The sequence below is a fragment of the Prunus mume genome, linkage group LG3, assembly GCF_029339155.1.
Source record: "Prunus mume cultivar Tortuosa linkage group LG3, ASM2933915v1, whole genome shotgun sequence".
In the NCBI taxonomy this organism is placed as follows: Eukaryota; Viridiplantae; Streptophyta; class Magnoliopsida; order Rosales; family Rosaceae; genus Prunus; species Prunus mume.
This window is the reverse complement of record NC_142700.1, coordinates 12,553,058-12,571,138: the sequence shown is the minus strand read 5'-3', so window position 1 is coordinate 12,571,138 and position 18,081 is coordinate 12,553,058. Positions and strand designations below refer to the sequence as shown.

Below are 18,081 nucleotides of genomic sequence, written 5' to 3'. Positions count from 1 at the left end.
TTCTTATAGTGAGCATAAAGATAAAGTATTATACTAGATAAACTATATAAATTCTCATAATTAGAGTTCATTGTTGTTACTGTCTTAGGCTAACATCACCTTCGTTTGATTCAACTTATTTTTCTTTTTTCAGATTCTTGTAACTTATACATCAGGATCTTCAACTTGGCATCCAATTCTTCACTAAAGTGACACGCAATTATCTATTTATATATGCTGGCTTGATATTAATTATGATAGTGATTTTAGATACTAAAAACACTTACTTAGTCAAACGGGTTTGGTTGTATGCTTCAAGTGACTGCAACTCTGCAAGTACTTGCAAGGCAAGGCTCTGGTTTGGAGTTTCGATGGGGTGGGCCTATAACTTCCTCTCGATGGATTAATTCTCTTTACAACAAATATTTACCTTCAACTATATATTTCACTTATAAGTGATATTGACACGTGAGAATTGAATTGAACATAAAACTTCGAATGTACAGAATAAATACTCATTAACTTAAGTTACAAGCTGCTTACTAAATCTTTACCTACCTTTAATTTTTAATTATTGGTATGGACATGTATGTTACTTATGTGAAAATTTAAACCAATGGCTAGAGTAATCATTCAAGATGACTCCCCTGGTCATGAGAACATATAAAACCATGGATGCATATCATCCTTTTCAATAGCGAAAGACAAATTAAATATAGAGCATTTTTTTTCACCACTTTAATTCAATTCTCATTATCCTTCTCAACATTTAACACTGTTCATGGACATAACCATAATTCCACAAATACAAAGCAAAGAGCTAACTATGGTTATGTCTACGAACACGTGTCAAGTGTTAAGAAGGAAGAATACACCTTAAATTAAAATAGTGAGCAAAAAAATTTTCCAATTAAATATGATGTAAAGTCTCAACTCTCTTTAATTAAATCACTTATGACTCATGATCATAAGTTAATTAAGTCAAAAAGGTGTCCTTAATTATTATTTTTACTCCAAAATGGGCAAAATTTCAAATCTCACCAATGTAGTGCATTTACGTACATAAAACCTGCAGTGAATTCTAAGCTTTCATTCCTAATGGTCAAATCTGACTAGTTTTTTCGGTATGGATTAATTAAATCTGACCCAACGGTCGACTACATTTGGTCACTATAAAGAGAGGCAGATTGTCCAAGAATTGAGGGCTGGTAATTAATTAATTAATTAATTACTTAAGTCACATAAACAGTAATTTTGAAAAAGAAGATGCATTTTTTTTGTTTTTTTTACCATGCCTTAACAGTCAAACTGGGCCAAAATGAAATGATGAACTTACGTTTGCACTACAAAACAAAGTTGAATGAATTGATTGCAAACTAATAAAAGTGCTGCTGTAACTTTATATGTTCTTATGTCAATTATTTTGCCACATACATTTGCCTGTAAAAACCAAAATATAATGGTGTCGACATTAGCCTAGATGTAAGATTAGAAGACAAAGAACTCTCACATTATGCGACGTGACAGTAATGAGGATAAGTGTTGAGAAATATAAATAGAAGCAGAGACGATAATGAAAACATACCCATCCCCACCCTATCGTGTTGTTATCCCCATCCCTAATTCGTTTGACGGTCTAAATTGGCCTATTGGTAGGGCTACGGTGGTGGGAATTGTCACCAGAATATGCCGAGACCACCTAATTAAGACCCCCATATGAGAACACTAAATGTAGAAACATGGTCAAGCCAATGAACTTGGCTTGCCGGCTTATATAATAGTAATACAAACTTGGTGTGTGTACGGAGGGGATATAGATTGATGACCTTTGTTTACATCCATTAATGTTTGGGACACAAAGAGGGAGACATCTAACACCAAAACCATGAGCACTCCTGGCCCATAAAAAGAACTCCAACTCCTCCATCCATTGTCATGGTGGGCTAGAGAGAGAGAGAGAGAGAGAGAGAGAGAGAATCATCTTAATAAACAAATAAATTAGGGCAGGATGCAATGCCCTATGAGGATGCATCTTTGGGCACTGTTCATTTTACATTGAACCTTCCCCAGAAGATTTAACACTTAATAAATATTTTGATTCTGTAAATGTCGCACTTTCTCTTATTTTATTTTATTTATACCCTTTTTAAATACAGTTTGTGAAAGTCTTAAAATATCTCCAAAGTCCATGCACATACACACCTTGGAATTGGAGGAAATCAACCATTTTTTCACAAAAAATAATTGACTTGGAGGCCCTCGAGATAATCCAGGCCGTTGGATTAAGAGAGAACTACTTTGTCGGTGTCGTTTTTGTAGGTACTTTGACATGGAACTGTTTTAAATGCCATCAAAAATTGGCTGTCTTTTTTTATGATGGTAATGCAAAAAATTTCATTCATCTGGATAGATTTCAATATACAATTGCGTATAAACAATAGTCATTCACAAGAATGTATATGACTCAAAACCCTTTTAAGTGAAATTAGTTGTGATCTTGCTTAATATTTTTCCATCGCCATTTTATAAGATTTATTCGACTTGAGTGATGTCTAGTTTATTTAAGTGAAATTTTAAATGAAATAATCATTCTCGTGGATCTCATATCATTAGCTCACCATGATGATTTATAAGTCCAAATTCAAGTCAATCGGGTGACGATGATTACGTAACATAGGTAACATAAAATCTGAAAATACCAAATGTAGACTCCAAGCAAGCAACCTAAGAAGAAAGGGAAAAAGACATAACCATTTCTGAAAATTGAGTTTTTTTTCTTCCCTTTTCTTCTCCTGAACTTGTACACACGCAATGTATCTTGTTATTTTTTTTCAAGTGTTAGATTAGATAGTGTGAAATAAGCAACAACAAAAAACACAAAATATTTGAAAATGAGAAAGCAAGTAGTTTGGTCAAATCAGGTTAGGAGGGTGAAAAAAGTAATATACATTGTCAAAGCATATGACAATTGCATTTGAAAATGACTGTTGAGTTAGGACATATTCTATGAAAAAGACTGAAATTATGACATATTATAAATTTATTTATTTATTTATTTATTTTAATATAATTATAGTCTAAACTACAAGTGAAATGAAATTTCTCATACCCACTATTGAGATGTTATAAAGAGTCGAATATGTGATTACTGATCTGTAAGTCAAGTCCTTTTTTTATCGGGTTAGATCCATTGACTATGAACAATATTTAAATGCACCTCTCTATTCACTTGTTCTGAATTTAAACATTTTCTTGTTTACAATTTACATGCAAAAATTTCTTCTTTTCTAACATTAGTGGCTCACAGCTCAGAGAGGTTGTGCCTGCGTGGCACCACATGCCCATTTTTATCTGTAAATGATTTGACACGTGACAGCCACGTACCATTTTGTAACATACGTATTATGATATTATCTGCATGTTGGAAATACCTCTCCATTTTCGTTTTCTTCTTTTGGTGTGGGCTTATATGTTTTTTTTCTTCCACTTTTGAGTAGGTGGAGATTCGAATTTGAGATTTTTTTTTCTTTCGGTTTTATGTTCTTGACTTATAAGAATTTATGCTAGATTAATAGCTAGTTGATCGCTCAAAATTCTCCAACTCATTTTAATTTATTTCTATTTTTAAATACTAAAGTGCATATACTAAGCAAATTATCAAGATAGATTGCAATTTTCACATACTCACAAACAAAAACCACTTGTAACCTTCACTGCAAAAAATGTCCCAATAAAATTCAATTTCTATTTGACCATTGAATAAAGTACCACAAAAATAAATTGTAGATGCTAAATTTACAATTACGTGAAAACAAAGAAATCCCTTATGTGGCATTGCCTAGCTCAAAATTATTGAATATGGATAATAGAGAATTAATGCATGTTATTTAGCATTTTTTATTTATTTTTCTTCATTGATTTAGTGTTGATTGAATATTTTATTTATATAAAGCGATATTGGAGGAAGTGGAAATCAAATATAAGATTTCAGATACAAAGATAAATGACCATAAATTATTAATCACTTCAACTATAAACTCCTTGCATGCTAATCGAACGTTAGATGTGACACAAAACCAACATGCTACAAGAAGACCCTGAATATCTTCGATTTCATGATTTTTTTTTATAATTAAAAAAAAAACTAAATACAACAATAAAAAATGAAAGAGAAAGAAAAAAAAAATCCATGCCAGGTTTATTTAGCCTACCTGGCATGAAATGGATTGCCTGGTCATCATTCTCCTTTGCTTTCCATGCAAACGTCACTGGGAAGGGACGGCCCTGCTTCTCTGCTGCTGTCACCATCACCATCCAACGTCTCAAAAACGACAACGTTTCTCTCCAGAGGCATATTCTCCGTATCCTTACTAAACGATGTCAGCCCCTGCCGTTTGAAGCTTAGCTGGACGCCACTGTTTGGCTTGAGGAATTCTCTGAATGGGCCAGCTGGCACGGCACTCTCACCTGCACATGGCCAGCTACTTCTGTCGATACCCACCCGATATTACTAAAATACCCCCAGTCTCATTGCTCATCTTCTATAATGCCCCTGCCACTCTCATTCAACGTTTTCACTTTGAACTCTCTTTTTTTCTCTCGGGCTTATCGAAGAAGGAAAGACAGCGAAACAGGTGGACCGGAGGGTTTCGAGGCATATCCGTAAATAATGGGAAATCAGAGGGGTAGAAATGGGAAACAAGCTAGACCGTGGAGGGTGTTTTGGTAATTTGATTTTGAGCAGTCATTAAATTAAATCTTGTGTTTTTATTCTGGCTTGCGTAGGAAAATAAAAAATCTGGAGAGTAGTACGGGGAATCTAGGATGTGAGGAGAAGTAGCTCGTCAAAAAAACATTAATGCTAAGGTGTAAATACTCACACCATTTCACTTCACGAATTCATGGTCGTTGTCATTGTCAACACTACTGACAAGGCTTTCAGCCCAACGTGGTTAGGGACCATTGAGCCTTCTGTTTTGTTTGGTTTTGTGTATCTTTTTTCTTTTCTTTTTCTCTCTCTTTTATTATGAAAAATCTTTTATAAACACTATTAAGATGCTACGAATGTTTGAATTTGAGACAACTGATTTGCAAGTTAATATCATTTTTCATTGAGCTTTTTGTTAAAAGAAATGTGCGGAATTCGAACATTATATAAAAGCTATAATTAATATATGTAACATGTCAAATATGAATAAAAGCATCACGCGTATCAATTAATTTGAAATACATGCTCAAATAAAATTTTTAATTAATTGCTCGTATTAATTGAGAATATCACATATAAGATTTTTTATTATATAAATACAAGAGATATTAGCACAGGTAAATACTCATAATCACTTGAGTTACAAATCCTTTAGAAAGATCATGTATAAGATAAATAAGTTATTATTAGAAAATGTAAGTGTTCGTATCAATCCCTCTCAATGTAATAAAAAGAAAATGAATGTCACATATAAGGTTAGTATGGAAGCGAAGCAGTCTAACATCATCGATGTAATTTGTGCACCTTCTCTACAATCAATCCTAAATATTCATCTTTTGAATATTTCACACATGTTCACGAGTACTCATTTGACTATTCACACATGTTACATACTCATTTTAGAATAGAAGAATTTGAAGTTGTGTTTACCAACTTTGAAAAGAGAAGTACTAGAAATACAAACCGTCGAGAGCATTCCCACCGTGAGTTTTTATTTAATATACAAGCATTATTTAAGAAAAGATGAATTCATATATACAAGCTGGCACTTTATTTTCCCATGTTGTCACCTTTCATGCCTTAAGCAAAATCTACATGATTAAAAATAGGTCATAATGAGGCTTAAGCCAATGTGAAGTCAAAATCAATTTGTTGACAGAAGGAGAGGAAAGGAAGGCCATGAAAAACAGAGAGAGAGAGAGAGCACAAATGCCAAAGATTAGGTGTCACCATTGAAGAGAGTGGGGAGTGTGTGTGTGCTGCTCACAGCCTCTAAAGGGAGAGTAGGCCTCCATGGTACTAATTTCTGCAAGAAAAAAACAACAAATAAAGCGATTTATGGAGGAAGGTTGGAGAGTAGCCAAAGAAGAGAGAAGAGAGAGATAGATATTGGATTTTTATTAGAGATTTTAGATTTTAGACTGAGAAAGAAAATTGATGATAAAAATACAAACAAGAGGAGAAGAGAGAAGCCTGTCTCGTGAAGCAGCAGGTGAAAGAGAGAAAGGGAAGAAAAAACAATAATAAAAAAGTTCTCTCCTTTCTTTCTTTCTTTCTTTCTTTCTCTCTCTCTCTCTCTCTTCTCTCTAAGGACTTCACATTCATTCTTTGCTTCCTTCTTTTATATCACGAGATCCCCATCTCGGCTTCTTTTTCCCCTCTCTCTCTGTGTATCTATTGATGTCTTCATCAAAGCCTCTTCATTTTCTGCTGCTTCTGGGTTTTTGTGTGTCTGCTTGCCGCCATTGTTGTTCTTCTTGGAGTAGCTTCACTCGCATACATTGCTGAGGGTGCGGACCCCAGAAAGGAGAAAAAGTACCGAAATTTACAGAGGGGGAGAGATAGAAAAATTTACAAGCTTTGCTTTTGTTTTTGGAAATGTCGCATTCTGGGAAGCCCATTTCGGAGCTAGGCCTCGACTCGCTCAACGATCGCTTCCGTGACTCGCTGAGTTGCGAAGCCAACAAGCCTGATTTTCGAGAACTCGATCTGGGTTCACCCGTTTCCCCTCTTCGGACCCGTCAAAGCGGCGGTCTTGCCACTGCAACAAGTAGTAGCTCCAGCTCGTCCGGATCGTTCTCAGGCCGAAATGGGCCCAACCCAGCTGCCAAAAGGTCCGATTCAGCCCCAAACAACCACTCCGGCGAGCTGTCAGGCTCTAGTGAGAGCAGTCCCACCGCCGCCGAGAGCGTCCGATCCGCCGGAAACACCCGAAATTTCAAACCGGGTCATACAAGATCCGATTCCGGCTCCACCCATCCCTTAATATACTCGGGTCAGAGCTCTGTGAACTCTCCGCCACTCAATGTTTTGCCCACTGGGAACATATGCCCGTCTGGAAAAATCTTAAAAACGGGTTTGGTCCCAAACCGGAGCTCCAGAAGCGATGTTTTGGGTTCGGGTATGGGCAATTACGGTCACGGGAGCATAATGCGGGGCGGCCCGGCGGCGAAAGGTGGCGGCATAGAGGCGGTGAGTACTGTGACTTCGAGGGTAACTGGCGGCGGAGACTTGTTGAAGAGAACAATGGTGAGTGCGGATCCAGAGGAGGTGAAGAGAGCTGGGAATGAGCAGTACAGAAGAGGCCATTTTGCGGAGGCTTTGAGCTTGTACGATCGGGCAATCGCATTGTCTCCGGCCAATCCAGCCTACCGGAGCAACCGGGCGGCGGCATTGATCGGTCTCGGGCGGCTGGTGGAGGCCGTGAGGGAATGTGAAGAGGCAGTAAGGTTGGATCCCAATTATGGCAGAGCTCACCAGCGTTTGGGGTCTTTGTTTCTTAGGTGAGTTGTTGGGATGCAAAACACTAAAGCTCAGTTCATTTTTGAAGCTGACATGTTGGTGAATTAGTTGGTGATGGGTTAGTGTCAGTCTTGTTAATTAGCTGGTCAACATTGTACAGAATGTCTCTGCTTGTTTGGTCCTTGGATCTGGTTCATTCTGCTCTGGTTTGCCCTTTTGATTTGAATTGTTGATTTGTTCTCCTGTATTTTTCTTGTTGCTTTAGATTTCTACATTAGTTAATATGTGTCTATAATTTCCATGTGTCATTCTAGTTTCCTGGATAAACATATATATGCTTCCTTGGGTAGCAATTAGTTGAATTTGACTAGTGGAATGGACAGATTCAGTTGTGTTGCAATTTTTTGTATTGCTTGATATACCAGCTTACTGGAATCTTCTTTAGAGGTTTTCAGTGGAGCTCCAAATTTTTGCTGGTTCGTTTAGATTTAAATTCTACAGATCCAGTGTTTTAATGGTTTATATAATTGTAGGTGGATTGAATTTCAATGTATTTCTCCAGCTTAATGCAGCAGGGAATTTAGTTGACAGAATCCCATGTTATGGCAGGTTAGGACAAGTTGAAAATGCCAGGAGGCACCTTTGTTTTCCAGGGTTGAAGCCAGATCCGGCTGAGTTACAGAAATTGCAGGCAGTAGAGAAGCATCTCAAAAAATGTACAGATTCCCGTCGTGTAGGAGATTGGAAAAGTGTATTGAGGGAATGTGATGCTACTATTGCTTCTGGAGCTGACTTTTCTCCTCAGGTAAATATTAATCTCTAAGTTTCTATAAGTTTTGTCTACCAGGATTGGATGATTTGTTGCAATGGAAAGTGTAGCGAAATGCTGAACTTGTTCAAATTGAATTTACAGCTCTGTATGTGTAGAGCGGAAGCACTTTTGAAGCTCCACCAAATTGATGATGCTGAATTAGTCTTATCAAACACACCCAAATTAGAGACCAACCCCTCACAATCTAAGTTCTTTGGGATGCTTTCTGAAGCTTACAGTTACTTTGTCGTGGCCCAAATTGAGATGGCATTTGGAAGGTGAGTTCAAAGATTCTAGGCTTCATCAGAAATAAGATGGTTAAGTTTTTGTGGAGAGTGAGGATAGATGATGGATGTTGCAGGTTTGAGAATGCAGTTACTGCTGCTGAGAAAGCTGGGCTGATTGATCCTCGGAACATTGAAGCTGCAGTGCTGCTTAATAATGTGCGTATGGTTGTGAGAGCCCGTGCCCGAGGCAATGATCTCTTCAAGTCCGAAAGGTTCACTGAAGCTTGCTCAGCATACGGAGATGGTCTGAGGCTTGATCCTTCAAACTCTGTTCTATTTTGCAACAGAGCAGCTTGTTGGTTTAAACTTGGGATGTGGGAGCGATCCGTTGAAGACTGCAACCAGGCCCTATGTATTAAACCCAATTACACAAAAGCCCTACTTAGAAGGGCTGCCTCAAACAGCAAGGTAAAATGCATTTCTAAACCTCAATCATTTTATTTTCCTTTTTCTTTATGTATTTTTCCTTTTGTAAAAAATGTGCAATTTAGTTTGTTAGATTTTTGTGTATTACAGCTAGAAAGATGGGTAGATGCTGTTAGAGATTATGAGGTCTTGAGGAAGGAGCTTCCTGACGACAATGAAGTTGCTGAATCTTTTTTTCATGCTCAAGTTGCATTAAAAAAATCCCGCGGGGAAGAAGTTTATAATATGAAGTTTGGCGGTGAAGTAGAAGAAATATTAGGTCTTGAGCAGTTCAGAGCTGCAATGGCTTTACCAGGTAGGCCTCCCCATCTACAGGTCTCTCACCTTCTTATTTTTACACTACATCATTGCACAAGTGCCTAAAAGTCATATGTACAGGTGTCTCTGTGGTCCATTTTAAAGCAGCCTCTGATTTCCAATGCAAGCAAATATCTCCTTTTCTGGACACACTTTGTGGCCGGTACCCATCCATAAATTTCCTCAAGGTAAATTACTGACTGATATAATGCATCGTATTCTAGTTTGACTACGCTTTGCATGCTCTGGTACTTGGTATGTTAGTATATTTAAGAGAAGGAAATTTATGTACTTATTATGGTGATGCATCATAGGTTGACATTGAAGAAAACCAAGCAGTTGCAAACACTGAAAATGTGAGGATTGTACCAACATTCAAGATTTACAAAAATGGTAGCCGAGTGAAGGAAATGGTGCGCCCCAGCCGTCAAATGTTGGAACACTCGGTCAGGCATTATAGCTTCTAGAATCAGGACTGTACTGTAATTCTGCTGCTCTGCCGTAGTTTTGAGTTTTTCTTGTTGCTCCCCGGCCCCCAGTTTGTTAGGAACTCTCCTACAGCCCTTCCTTTCTGCCTCCCACCATATAAGCTTTACAAGATACCTGTGACATAATCAGAATCACCAAATAATCTCGTTAGCGACCAATGCCAGTGGATCCCAGAGAGGTAGCTTAGTTCCTTCTTCAGTTTTTATTTATTCATTCATTCCTCATTGCTCTCTGGTTCCACTTTCTTCCTCCTTTCTCCTTTTCTCCTTTTTTCCTTTTTACCATATCTTTGAACTTTTTTCATTTTCATTCTCATGTAGGCCGGCCTGGTTCCTGTATCCCCACTTCCAAAAAAAAAAAAAAATGATAACTGTGTACAATTGTTTAAATTGGCCTTTTAGTTTTATTTGAGAGAGAGAGAGAGAGAGAGAGTCTGTGTCTCAGTGAGAGAGAGGAGAGAGAGAGAGAGAGAGCTGGCTGGCTGGCTGTAGCAGAGGATCTGTACATGTATATATGTGATATATACAAAACAATGGAAGTCATGAGGGAGATTGGATGTCCGGTGGGTACTTACTGGGTTAGTGAAGGAAGGATGAATATGTTATTATTGTTGTTTCTTTTCTCAAACCAATTATTCAACAATAAAAATTTCTATTTTTCTGTTCTTGTCGTTGCACATATTTTCCATTCTATATCATGTTCTTATCTAACCTTGAATTTGCACCTTCAATTATGTATGGCCTTGAGTTAATGTACTTTTATCCTTTTGCACAAGTGTGTTTTGGTTAGTGAGATTAAACTTGTGTTGATTAGTTTTAAGCAAAACTCAGAATTCTAGGGAGTATCAAAATCTAAGCCTTAATGCTATAACCCTTCAGTAGCTGGAGAAAAACTTTTATATTACACTGTTTTGCTATCCCCATCCAATTTCGCTTGGATGATGATAGCAAAATAGTGATATTCTTGTGACATGCAAGTTCTTCTCAGCTGGCAATGTAAATGGTGACTGGTGAGGGTGAAATTTGTGATGGCTACAGATTGCAGGCTGACAGAGCAGTAACCATCTTTTGATTGTCGGTGTGGACTGATTTGGTAGTTCAGTTTTTTGGGTTTCCATAATGGGAATTGTCGACTTGTTGACAGGGGTAAAGTAAGTGAGTTTTTAATGAAGCTTCAAGGTTGGTTTTCTTATTAAGTGGGTGGATGGACTTGGTAGTTGAAACTATTCAATTCCCTTTCTTCTCAAGTACATGTCCTTTCGTGGAGAAATATTTTGCATACATCAATAATGCCTCTGTTTTTACATCATGATTTATATAATATATTTTATATAAGATATTGTAAAAGAAATGTACGTTGTTTGCAAGAAGTTCTATTTTTATTTCCTCCTCAAGGCCACTATTGCTTTTGTTTGCTTCTGCTTTTGGCAACCACTAATTGCTTGTTGAGTTGCTAATTATTATAATAATTAGCTAATTATATGATTGTGTTTGACATAGAGGACATAATGTGGGGGCAAAGAGCCGCAAATTACTCAATACACCCTTATGCATAGCTAACTAAAACCTCTATAATTCAAGATTGCGCCCAAGGTCTTATATTCAAATACCTCTTTCTTAAATATCGCTTGTGTCTAAAAAACACTAAAACCTCTCCTAATTATAAAGTCCAAAAAGCGCAATCGGTGCTTGCTAATATCAAATGTCTGGGTCGGTCGGGCGCCTTGTGCTGACAGTGACCACCCAAGAAATAGACCTTTTCTTTATATATATATATATATATATATATATATATATATATATATATTCTCAAGTGTCTTCTTCTTCTGCTTGCTTGCTCTGAGTTGTGGTTGTTGACGGACCATGTCTAGTCTACATTCAACATAACTTTGATTGGGTACGTGACAAATTAGGGCTTCCCCTTTATTATTAACAACAAAACCGGCCTATCATTAAAGAATAAAAGGAGAGAGATTGGTGGTGGTTGAGGGTCCTTATCTTATCGACCTTATATTTCAAAGGGACTACTATGATTTTAGCATTTCGGGTAACTAAAAGCACTTTTGTGATCCTTTGTTCACGAGCATTTTCAGAATGTCTTGTTTGATTACGAAAAGTGACTCTGACTGCTTTTTCAAGAAGCACTTTAAGCTATTTTAATGAAATTTTCTTTTAACAAAAAATTCATAATTAAAAGAATATAGTGTTATGTTTTTATTTATGAAAAAAAAAACTGTGCTATGAAGACACGGATATATGTGGTAGGATAGGAGTAGGACCAATAATCAAACTATTGAGTCATGTTTTGGTAGTGATATGTAATTTGTTCTCTAAAATTTATTAATAAATATAAATGCAATGGTCACATGTCTGAATCGCCCGGGTCGGTGCGTCGCAGCGGTCAAACGGCCGGCGGATGACTGCTCACGTGGTCAGACTTTAATAAAAATAAAAATACTATAAATAAAGAGAAAAAACTAATTCACCAAAAAAAAAAAAAAAACACAAAAACAAAGTCGCGCGCGTGGCGTTGAGCAGAAAGAGAAAGAGGACAGTGGAGGGTACTTGACTTTTGGAGTACCCTACGTACGTGTGACGTGTCCTTACCCTACATCTGTAGGGCAGTAAAAGCCTCGCAAGTAACGTTCTTACAATTTGTACGATCCATCTAAAGTAAATGAACAGAAGAAACAAAAAAAGAAACAGTGAAACTCAAACAGTAAATTCAGAGTTCTTTAAGATTTCTTGTGATCTAATCAGATTCTCAGAGCCATGTCGTTTTGTGGCGTTTTCAAGTCTGGGGAGATTAGGTCCACCATTGGTCTCTTATCGGCAATGGACATTAATTAATTAATGCGGTTATCCTTTTGTATTTTCTTGCATGGGTTACTTCTTTTAATATACAATTTTTTTAAAAAGGGTGTCACTCATGCCGCCTCATCACATACTTTCCAATCTTTCATTAAATATTAGTTGTATTTACCCTGGCCGAAACCCAAAAGCAAAAAAGCCCACACAAAGATTAGTGATAGCCTTGACTTAATCATGCTTAAGTAACCGTTTAGCATTGTTTATTTCGAATGACAATTGATTTTTTAAAAAATTTGGAAATCCTAGCCCTTTTAGTAAACTATAAAAAAATCACTTAATGTTAAAAATTATTATGAGAGAACTATAAGAGATGCTTTCATTTACCGATCATTTAAAAAACCCTACAGAAAGCGCTACTCGGTTTCCATGTGGTTTATCTCGTATACAAAAGTAAATACTCTTAATTATTTGAACTACAAGCCGCTTGCCTACTTGAAAGTGTTTAGAAGAAGTAGTGGCCTCATTAACTTCAGACCAGTGCCTAGGCTTACTAGTACGTGATGTTTTAAGGCAAAGGAGGAAGAACAAAATGCTCTCGGTTAAAAATGCCAAAGTATTTGCAACGACGAGGCAAGGAACGCCCTGCAGATTCTGAGAAAGACACATCAGGAAACGAGAAAGAAAATTGGTAAAGAATTATTCACACTATCGATTACCAGAAATCCATATTTTGTGTGCCTATAATAATCCCCAGTCGACACTTGGGACCGAAGATAAATGTATCTTCACACAAGCTTCCAAGAGATGAAACAATTATCAGGCAATAAATGGTAGCTTGAGAACATTAAACTCCAATATTTCAAATATCAATTCTTCCAATTCTTTCATCTAAAATGACAGTGAATAGCATACATTGCAACAATGTTATTTGAGGGAATGATAAACTTGCACCATGCCATCACACACCACTTGCATATAAACGGGTCCATTCCTTTGCTGCGGGAATAAGGAAGAACAAATTAGCTTTAGCATTGTTAATTGATATTACAGTTCTAGCTCGGCAAGGGAAAAACCAATAAAAAGGAACACTATCAATATTACCTGTTTCAACCGCTTCAGCCTCATTCGATTTCCAATGTTTGGCGATGTTCTCAGAGAGCGGATCGTCGGGGTTTGGAGCACTCAAAAGTGCCTGAATACTAGCAGAAAATGATGGCAACATTGCCGATGATTCAGTTTCAATTTTTACTTAAAAAATATATAACCATTCATCACATTAAAACATTTTCCCAAATCAAGTACAGTGACTATAAGAATAAAGCAGCAGAAATGGCAGCTGCATGAACTCTACATTATACCAGAATGAATTATATCAAAATTTGTTTTGAATTGAACAAACAGTTTGTCGTGATATTTTAATCTGTGACCCGCACAGGTGTTTCTTATGTTTTGATCTCAGAACAGGTAATAGATTCACTACAAAGGCAATATGAAATAATGATACCTCAAAAGTACAGTTCGTATCTGGAGAGCAGGACTCCATTTGTCTTTCAAAATGTCAAGGCATATCCTTCCCAGCTGCATTAAGAAAACCATTCATAAAAAGGCAAGAAACTACTACTTGCTAAACCTTTGAAAGTAAAAGGAAGAAAATAACGAGAAGGCACAGCCTACCTTGTCAATGTTAGGATGATAAATTTTGGTGAGAAATCGAACCTGATACAAGGGAAAAAACAAATAATTACTTGATACACACAAGATAAGGAATATAAGGATGCGGAGAAGCATGCTAAGGCAGAAGGTGGTGTGGTGCTGGACACTGCAAAACTGGAACCACATCCTAGCACATTTGTAAAATTACTACATAATGACAACACAGTTTCCTTATAAGTCTTTAACAGTTTCCAGTACCATGTTGGTATCCTATGAAAGGATAGCGAACTATTCAATCCCAGACTGCCACAATTGATAACAGTTGCTAGCAAAGATGAATATATGCAGATTGGTCTTACATTAGTTCTAACTCAAAGAAAAACCATTAAAGCACAACTATTAAACCTATGACATTTTCATTCATAATCAACATTGGCAATGTACTCAGAAAAAATTGGAAACATTCCAGTCCATAAATTATTAGCGATCAGAATCAGTGTCAAAATGTGTTATGTAAACGATAATATTTACCAAATTGCATCTCCTTTCCCTTCTAGCTACATGACAGGCCAAAAGACTTAAGCTATTTAACTTCTTTAGTTTGGGCGAGTTTAAGAACTGCCTTCTAAGATCCTAAAGATCCAATGCACATGCATTAACTATGCACATACCAAATACTAGTTTCTTCTTGGTAAATTACAACATCAACATTAACAGACTACCCAGGTTCAATCCAGTTCTCAAAACACACCGCCACTTTTGTAGGCATACACCACATGCGACTAGCAAAGCATGGCATCCCATCAAATTGCACGGCAAGTAAAAAATACAAAGGGAACAAAACTAAGTTGAAATTTAATATAAACAAGGAACGAATTAACTGTGAAGATAAAACCCATTTATTAAATAACAGTGAAACTCCACACATCTGAAGCAAGAATTAAAAGTGCTCCTATCCATCGAAATGTTTTATTTCATACTCTCCCCCAATATTTTACCCTTTGTGTTTGTTTCATACTGAAAAGACTTCAAATCAAAGTACCTTTGGAGCAGCCATTGGATATTCTTCTGGCAAAAATAGTTCCAACTTGAAAACTCCTCCTGAACAAATATTTCAAACAAACAAATACACATCGTTAAATTTGCAAATCAATTCTAAACAACAGAAAAGGAAAAACAAGGGAGTAACAAGAAAAAGGAAACCAAGTAAACCCGTAATACATTTCTATAACTGACATCTGATTTTTCATTTACAAAATTATCCGACTAAGAAAAATAAGCTGCCATCATTTGACACAAGCTCAACCACGTAGCAAAGTACATTGTTACTCAATGCAGATGTAAAGAGAAATTTTCTCAAGTATAAGCAGTATACACAGATGTTACTTGGTTATATGAAGAGAGAAAAGAAAAAAAAAGTCGGAGTTGTGAGAAAGGGTATCATCATTAATCTAGGACCTGGTTCACTGTCCATGATTTGACACAGTTGCGTCACATGAATGTCATACACCTCTAACAGGCCAACGAACTCACAAAGATAGACAGGTGCTAGAGAAACGGACTGCACTTTTCTGACAGTACAAGCGAAAAACAGATTTCTTTAGGTGAGATATAGCTCTCCTCGAGTATGGGGATGATTGCTACAATATCTCCTCAATTAGCCTGCCTTTCTGAGTAGCACGATCTCGCACTAGTCCTCAATTAGCCTGCACTCAGTCTTTCTGAATATTGCAAAAATCACTAACAGGAAAATCAATTTTATTATCTTCAATAGATATCATGTTTTCTCCAATTCTCTACTTATCCCTTGCAAAGTGTTAAGGCTCTCAAGAAAAACTACCGGCTATTCCAATAACCAAAACAAGTGTTCACACTTAGGCAATGTCACTAGACTGACTACTTGCTCCAAAGACATGGTAGAAGCTGCAGTCCTTCATTGATGGTTTGCTTCATATACATACTTCCATTCGAAAATCAAGGGAGAGTTGATCATGCCCTTCAACACAACATTATTCCCGGGGGCTACATTGTCACATTAAAATATTGAAATATGGACCTGATACTCCTTTACTACACAAGAGTAAGAACAAATCACAAAAATAGACAACCTTCGGTGATCACAAACCACTATAGAGTTAATGGAATGCTCCCACCTCCTCAGTCATTCTCATTAAATCTAACTTTAGCAGACAACGACTTCAATAATTTGTTTCCAGCCAACTTTCTCCGGAAACAATATGAATGAATACAAACATCCAGTAATGCAGATCACTACATTTCAAGTGAGGTAGGACTATTCATCGCTAAGCACCATAAGTCATCATTCTGATACATGAATTTGTTGATTAAATTAAAAACATTCCCCAAATCAAAGTTACCATCAGGCTTTTACTCCCAAAATAAAGCTCACACTTACAAATGGATGTGCACAAAACAAAAGAACTAATGCTCTTGTTGTCTCAATTATGAATATATCACATGGAAAACAAAATAAACACTTCTGATGTTTTCCCCAAAATTTTCTTGAAAAAAGAAAAAGACTTGCAACAATAATAACCAAACAAGATTGAATTTCTTACATATGCATGTAGTATAAAAATAATGCAGTCCAGTAATTTATACCTTCATAAGGAGATTGTGTTGGGCCAAGGATCATCACATTGAAATATCGCATATTGTCTTCCGATGGTGAAGCGCTAATTCCCGGTGCTGTATAGATAATCCCGGTATTAAATAAAAATTAAGCCCCATAAATCCCCATCAAAATAAAACCCAACAGAATTAGCATATATATATTTTACATCTAAACCCTAAAAAAAAATACTATCCTGCTCACATTTCTATTTAGATTGCTTTATAAAACAAACTAACACAAAAATCAAAAGAATTTAGAGCACAACTTCAAATTCAAGCTCAAATAATTAGTGGGAAAGAGTGCAACTTACCAGGCTCACTGAGGAGACGTTGAGTTTCCTGTGGGATCAAAAACACAAAAGTGGTTAAACAATTACACAAAATAAAACCGCAAAACCCTAAGCCACGTTTGGCAGCTGAGAAAGAGAAGACAGAAATGAAAAAGATCACAAATTTGCAAGTACATATTCCAGGCTAAGAACATAAGATGAAATTACAAAAAAATAAATGAAAGTCCAAAATTTCTTGGTTTGGACACAAGCAGAGCGATCAGAGGGAAATCAGAAGAGGGATCGTGAAGAAGATTGAAGGGTGAACCTTGATGATTCTCCGGGGAAGGTTACTGTTGGCCATTCGAAAGTCGATTGCAGGCTACGCAATGAGGGTTTTTGCGACAGAGAGAGAGAAGGGAAGGGGGGGTAGAGAGAGAGAGAGTGCGTTGGGTTTCTTTCTTTCTCTCACTATGACGAAGAAATAATCTTAATAAGCACTCGGTTTACGAATATTTTACGTGTTTCTTATTTCCCAAAACTTAAAAGCAATGATTTTGACATCTTTATTATTTCTCTCTCTCTCTATTTTTTTTTCCTGCTTTGGGGAGTTTCAACTTTCATGTATGCCCGACAGATTGCCAATAACTGATCAGTTTAGTGGCATTTTTCTTTTTACAAATTTATAAATAAACCCAATTCTAGATATGTATTTATAAAAAAACTCAAGCATTATTTAAACATAGAAATACACCCAAAATCAACTCCAAAATCAACAATTGTATATTTTTTGGGTGTGTTTATAAATGGGTTTTGAGTGTGTGTAATGATGGATTTTGAGTGTGTTTATAAAGTGTTTTGGGTGTTGGGTTTTTTTATAATTTCAACTCCCATTTTGGTGTTTTAGTGAAACTCCCTTTTCTTTTTCACTTGTTTCTTCCTTTGAAAAAAAAAAAAAAAAAAAAGTTAGCTACAT

General features: G+C 36.5%; 2 protein-coding genes across 3 annotated transcripts; one reads left to right on the top strand and one right to left on the bottom strand.

Moving 5' to 3' along the window:
• Positions 1-6,121: 6,121 nt before the first annotated feature.
• On the top strand, positions 6,122-10,405 carry TTL1 (tetratricopetide-repeat thioredoxin-like 1). Of its 2 annotated transcripts, XR_016125128.1 has the most exons (8): positions 6,122-7,470; positions 8,039-8,234; positions 8,343-8,518; positions 8,602-8,935; positions 9,044-9,248; positions 9,332-9,438; positions 9,565-9,917; positions 10,060-10,272. XR_016125128.1 is itself a non-coding variant. In XM_089048117.1 (7 exons), exons 1-7 carry the CDS (start codon positions 6,566-6,568, stop codon positions 9,715-9,717), a joined length of 2,076 nt encoding a protein of 691 aa, XP_088904243.1. In that variant the 5' UTR covers positions 6,122-6,565; the 3' UTR covers positions 9,718-10,405. The 2 variants fall into 2 exon arrangements, 1 of the variants encoding a protein (XP_088904243.1); XM_089048117.1 differs by having other exon boundaries at positions 9,565-10,405.
• A 2,957-nt stretch (positions 10,406-13,362) lies between these two features.
• Positions 13,363-17,608, bottom strand: LOC103326097 (ubiquitin-conjugating enzyme E2 35). The gene is made up of 8 exons (XM_089048116.1): positions 17,434-17,608; positions 17,148-17,175; positions 16,825-16,911; positions 15,245-15,303; positions 14,224-14,265; positions 14,054-14,127; positions 13,651-13,748; positions 13,363-13,545 (listed from the first exon to the last, which is right to left on the bottom strand). The coding sequence occupies exons 1-8, from the start codon at positions 17,467-17,469 to the stop codon at positions 13,508-13,510; spliced, it is 462 nt and encodes a 153-aa protein (XP_088904242.1). The 5' UTR covers positions 17,470-17,608; the 3' UTR covers positions 13,363-13,507.
• Positions 17,609-18,081: the final 473 nt, after the last annotated feature.

Coding starts and splice junctions, on each gene's coding strand:
- TTL1 (XM_089048117.1), top strand. CDS start 6,566: ATGTCGCATTCTGGGAAGCCCATTTCGGAGCTAGGCCTCGACTCGCTC. Junction 7,471..8,038: donor TTGGGGTCTTTGTTTCTTAG/GTGAGTTGTTGG, acceptor ATGTTATGGCAG/GTTAGGACAAGTTGAAAATG. Junction 8,519..8,601: donor ATTGAGATGGCATTTGGAAG/GTGAGTTCAAAG, acceptor TGGATGTTGCAG/GTTTGAGAATGCAGTTACTG.
- LOC103326097 (XM_089048116.1), bottom strand. CDS start 17,469: ATGGCCAACAGTAACCTTCCCCGGAGAATCATCAAG. Junction 16,912..17,147: donor ACGTCTCCTCAGTGAGCCTG/GTAAGTTGCACT, acceptor TTATCTATACAG/CACCGGGAATTAGCGCTTCA. Junction 14,266..15,244: donor ATCCAATGGCTGCTCCAAAG/GTACTTTGATTT, acceptor CCCTTGTATCAG/GTTCGATTTCTCACCAAAAT.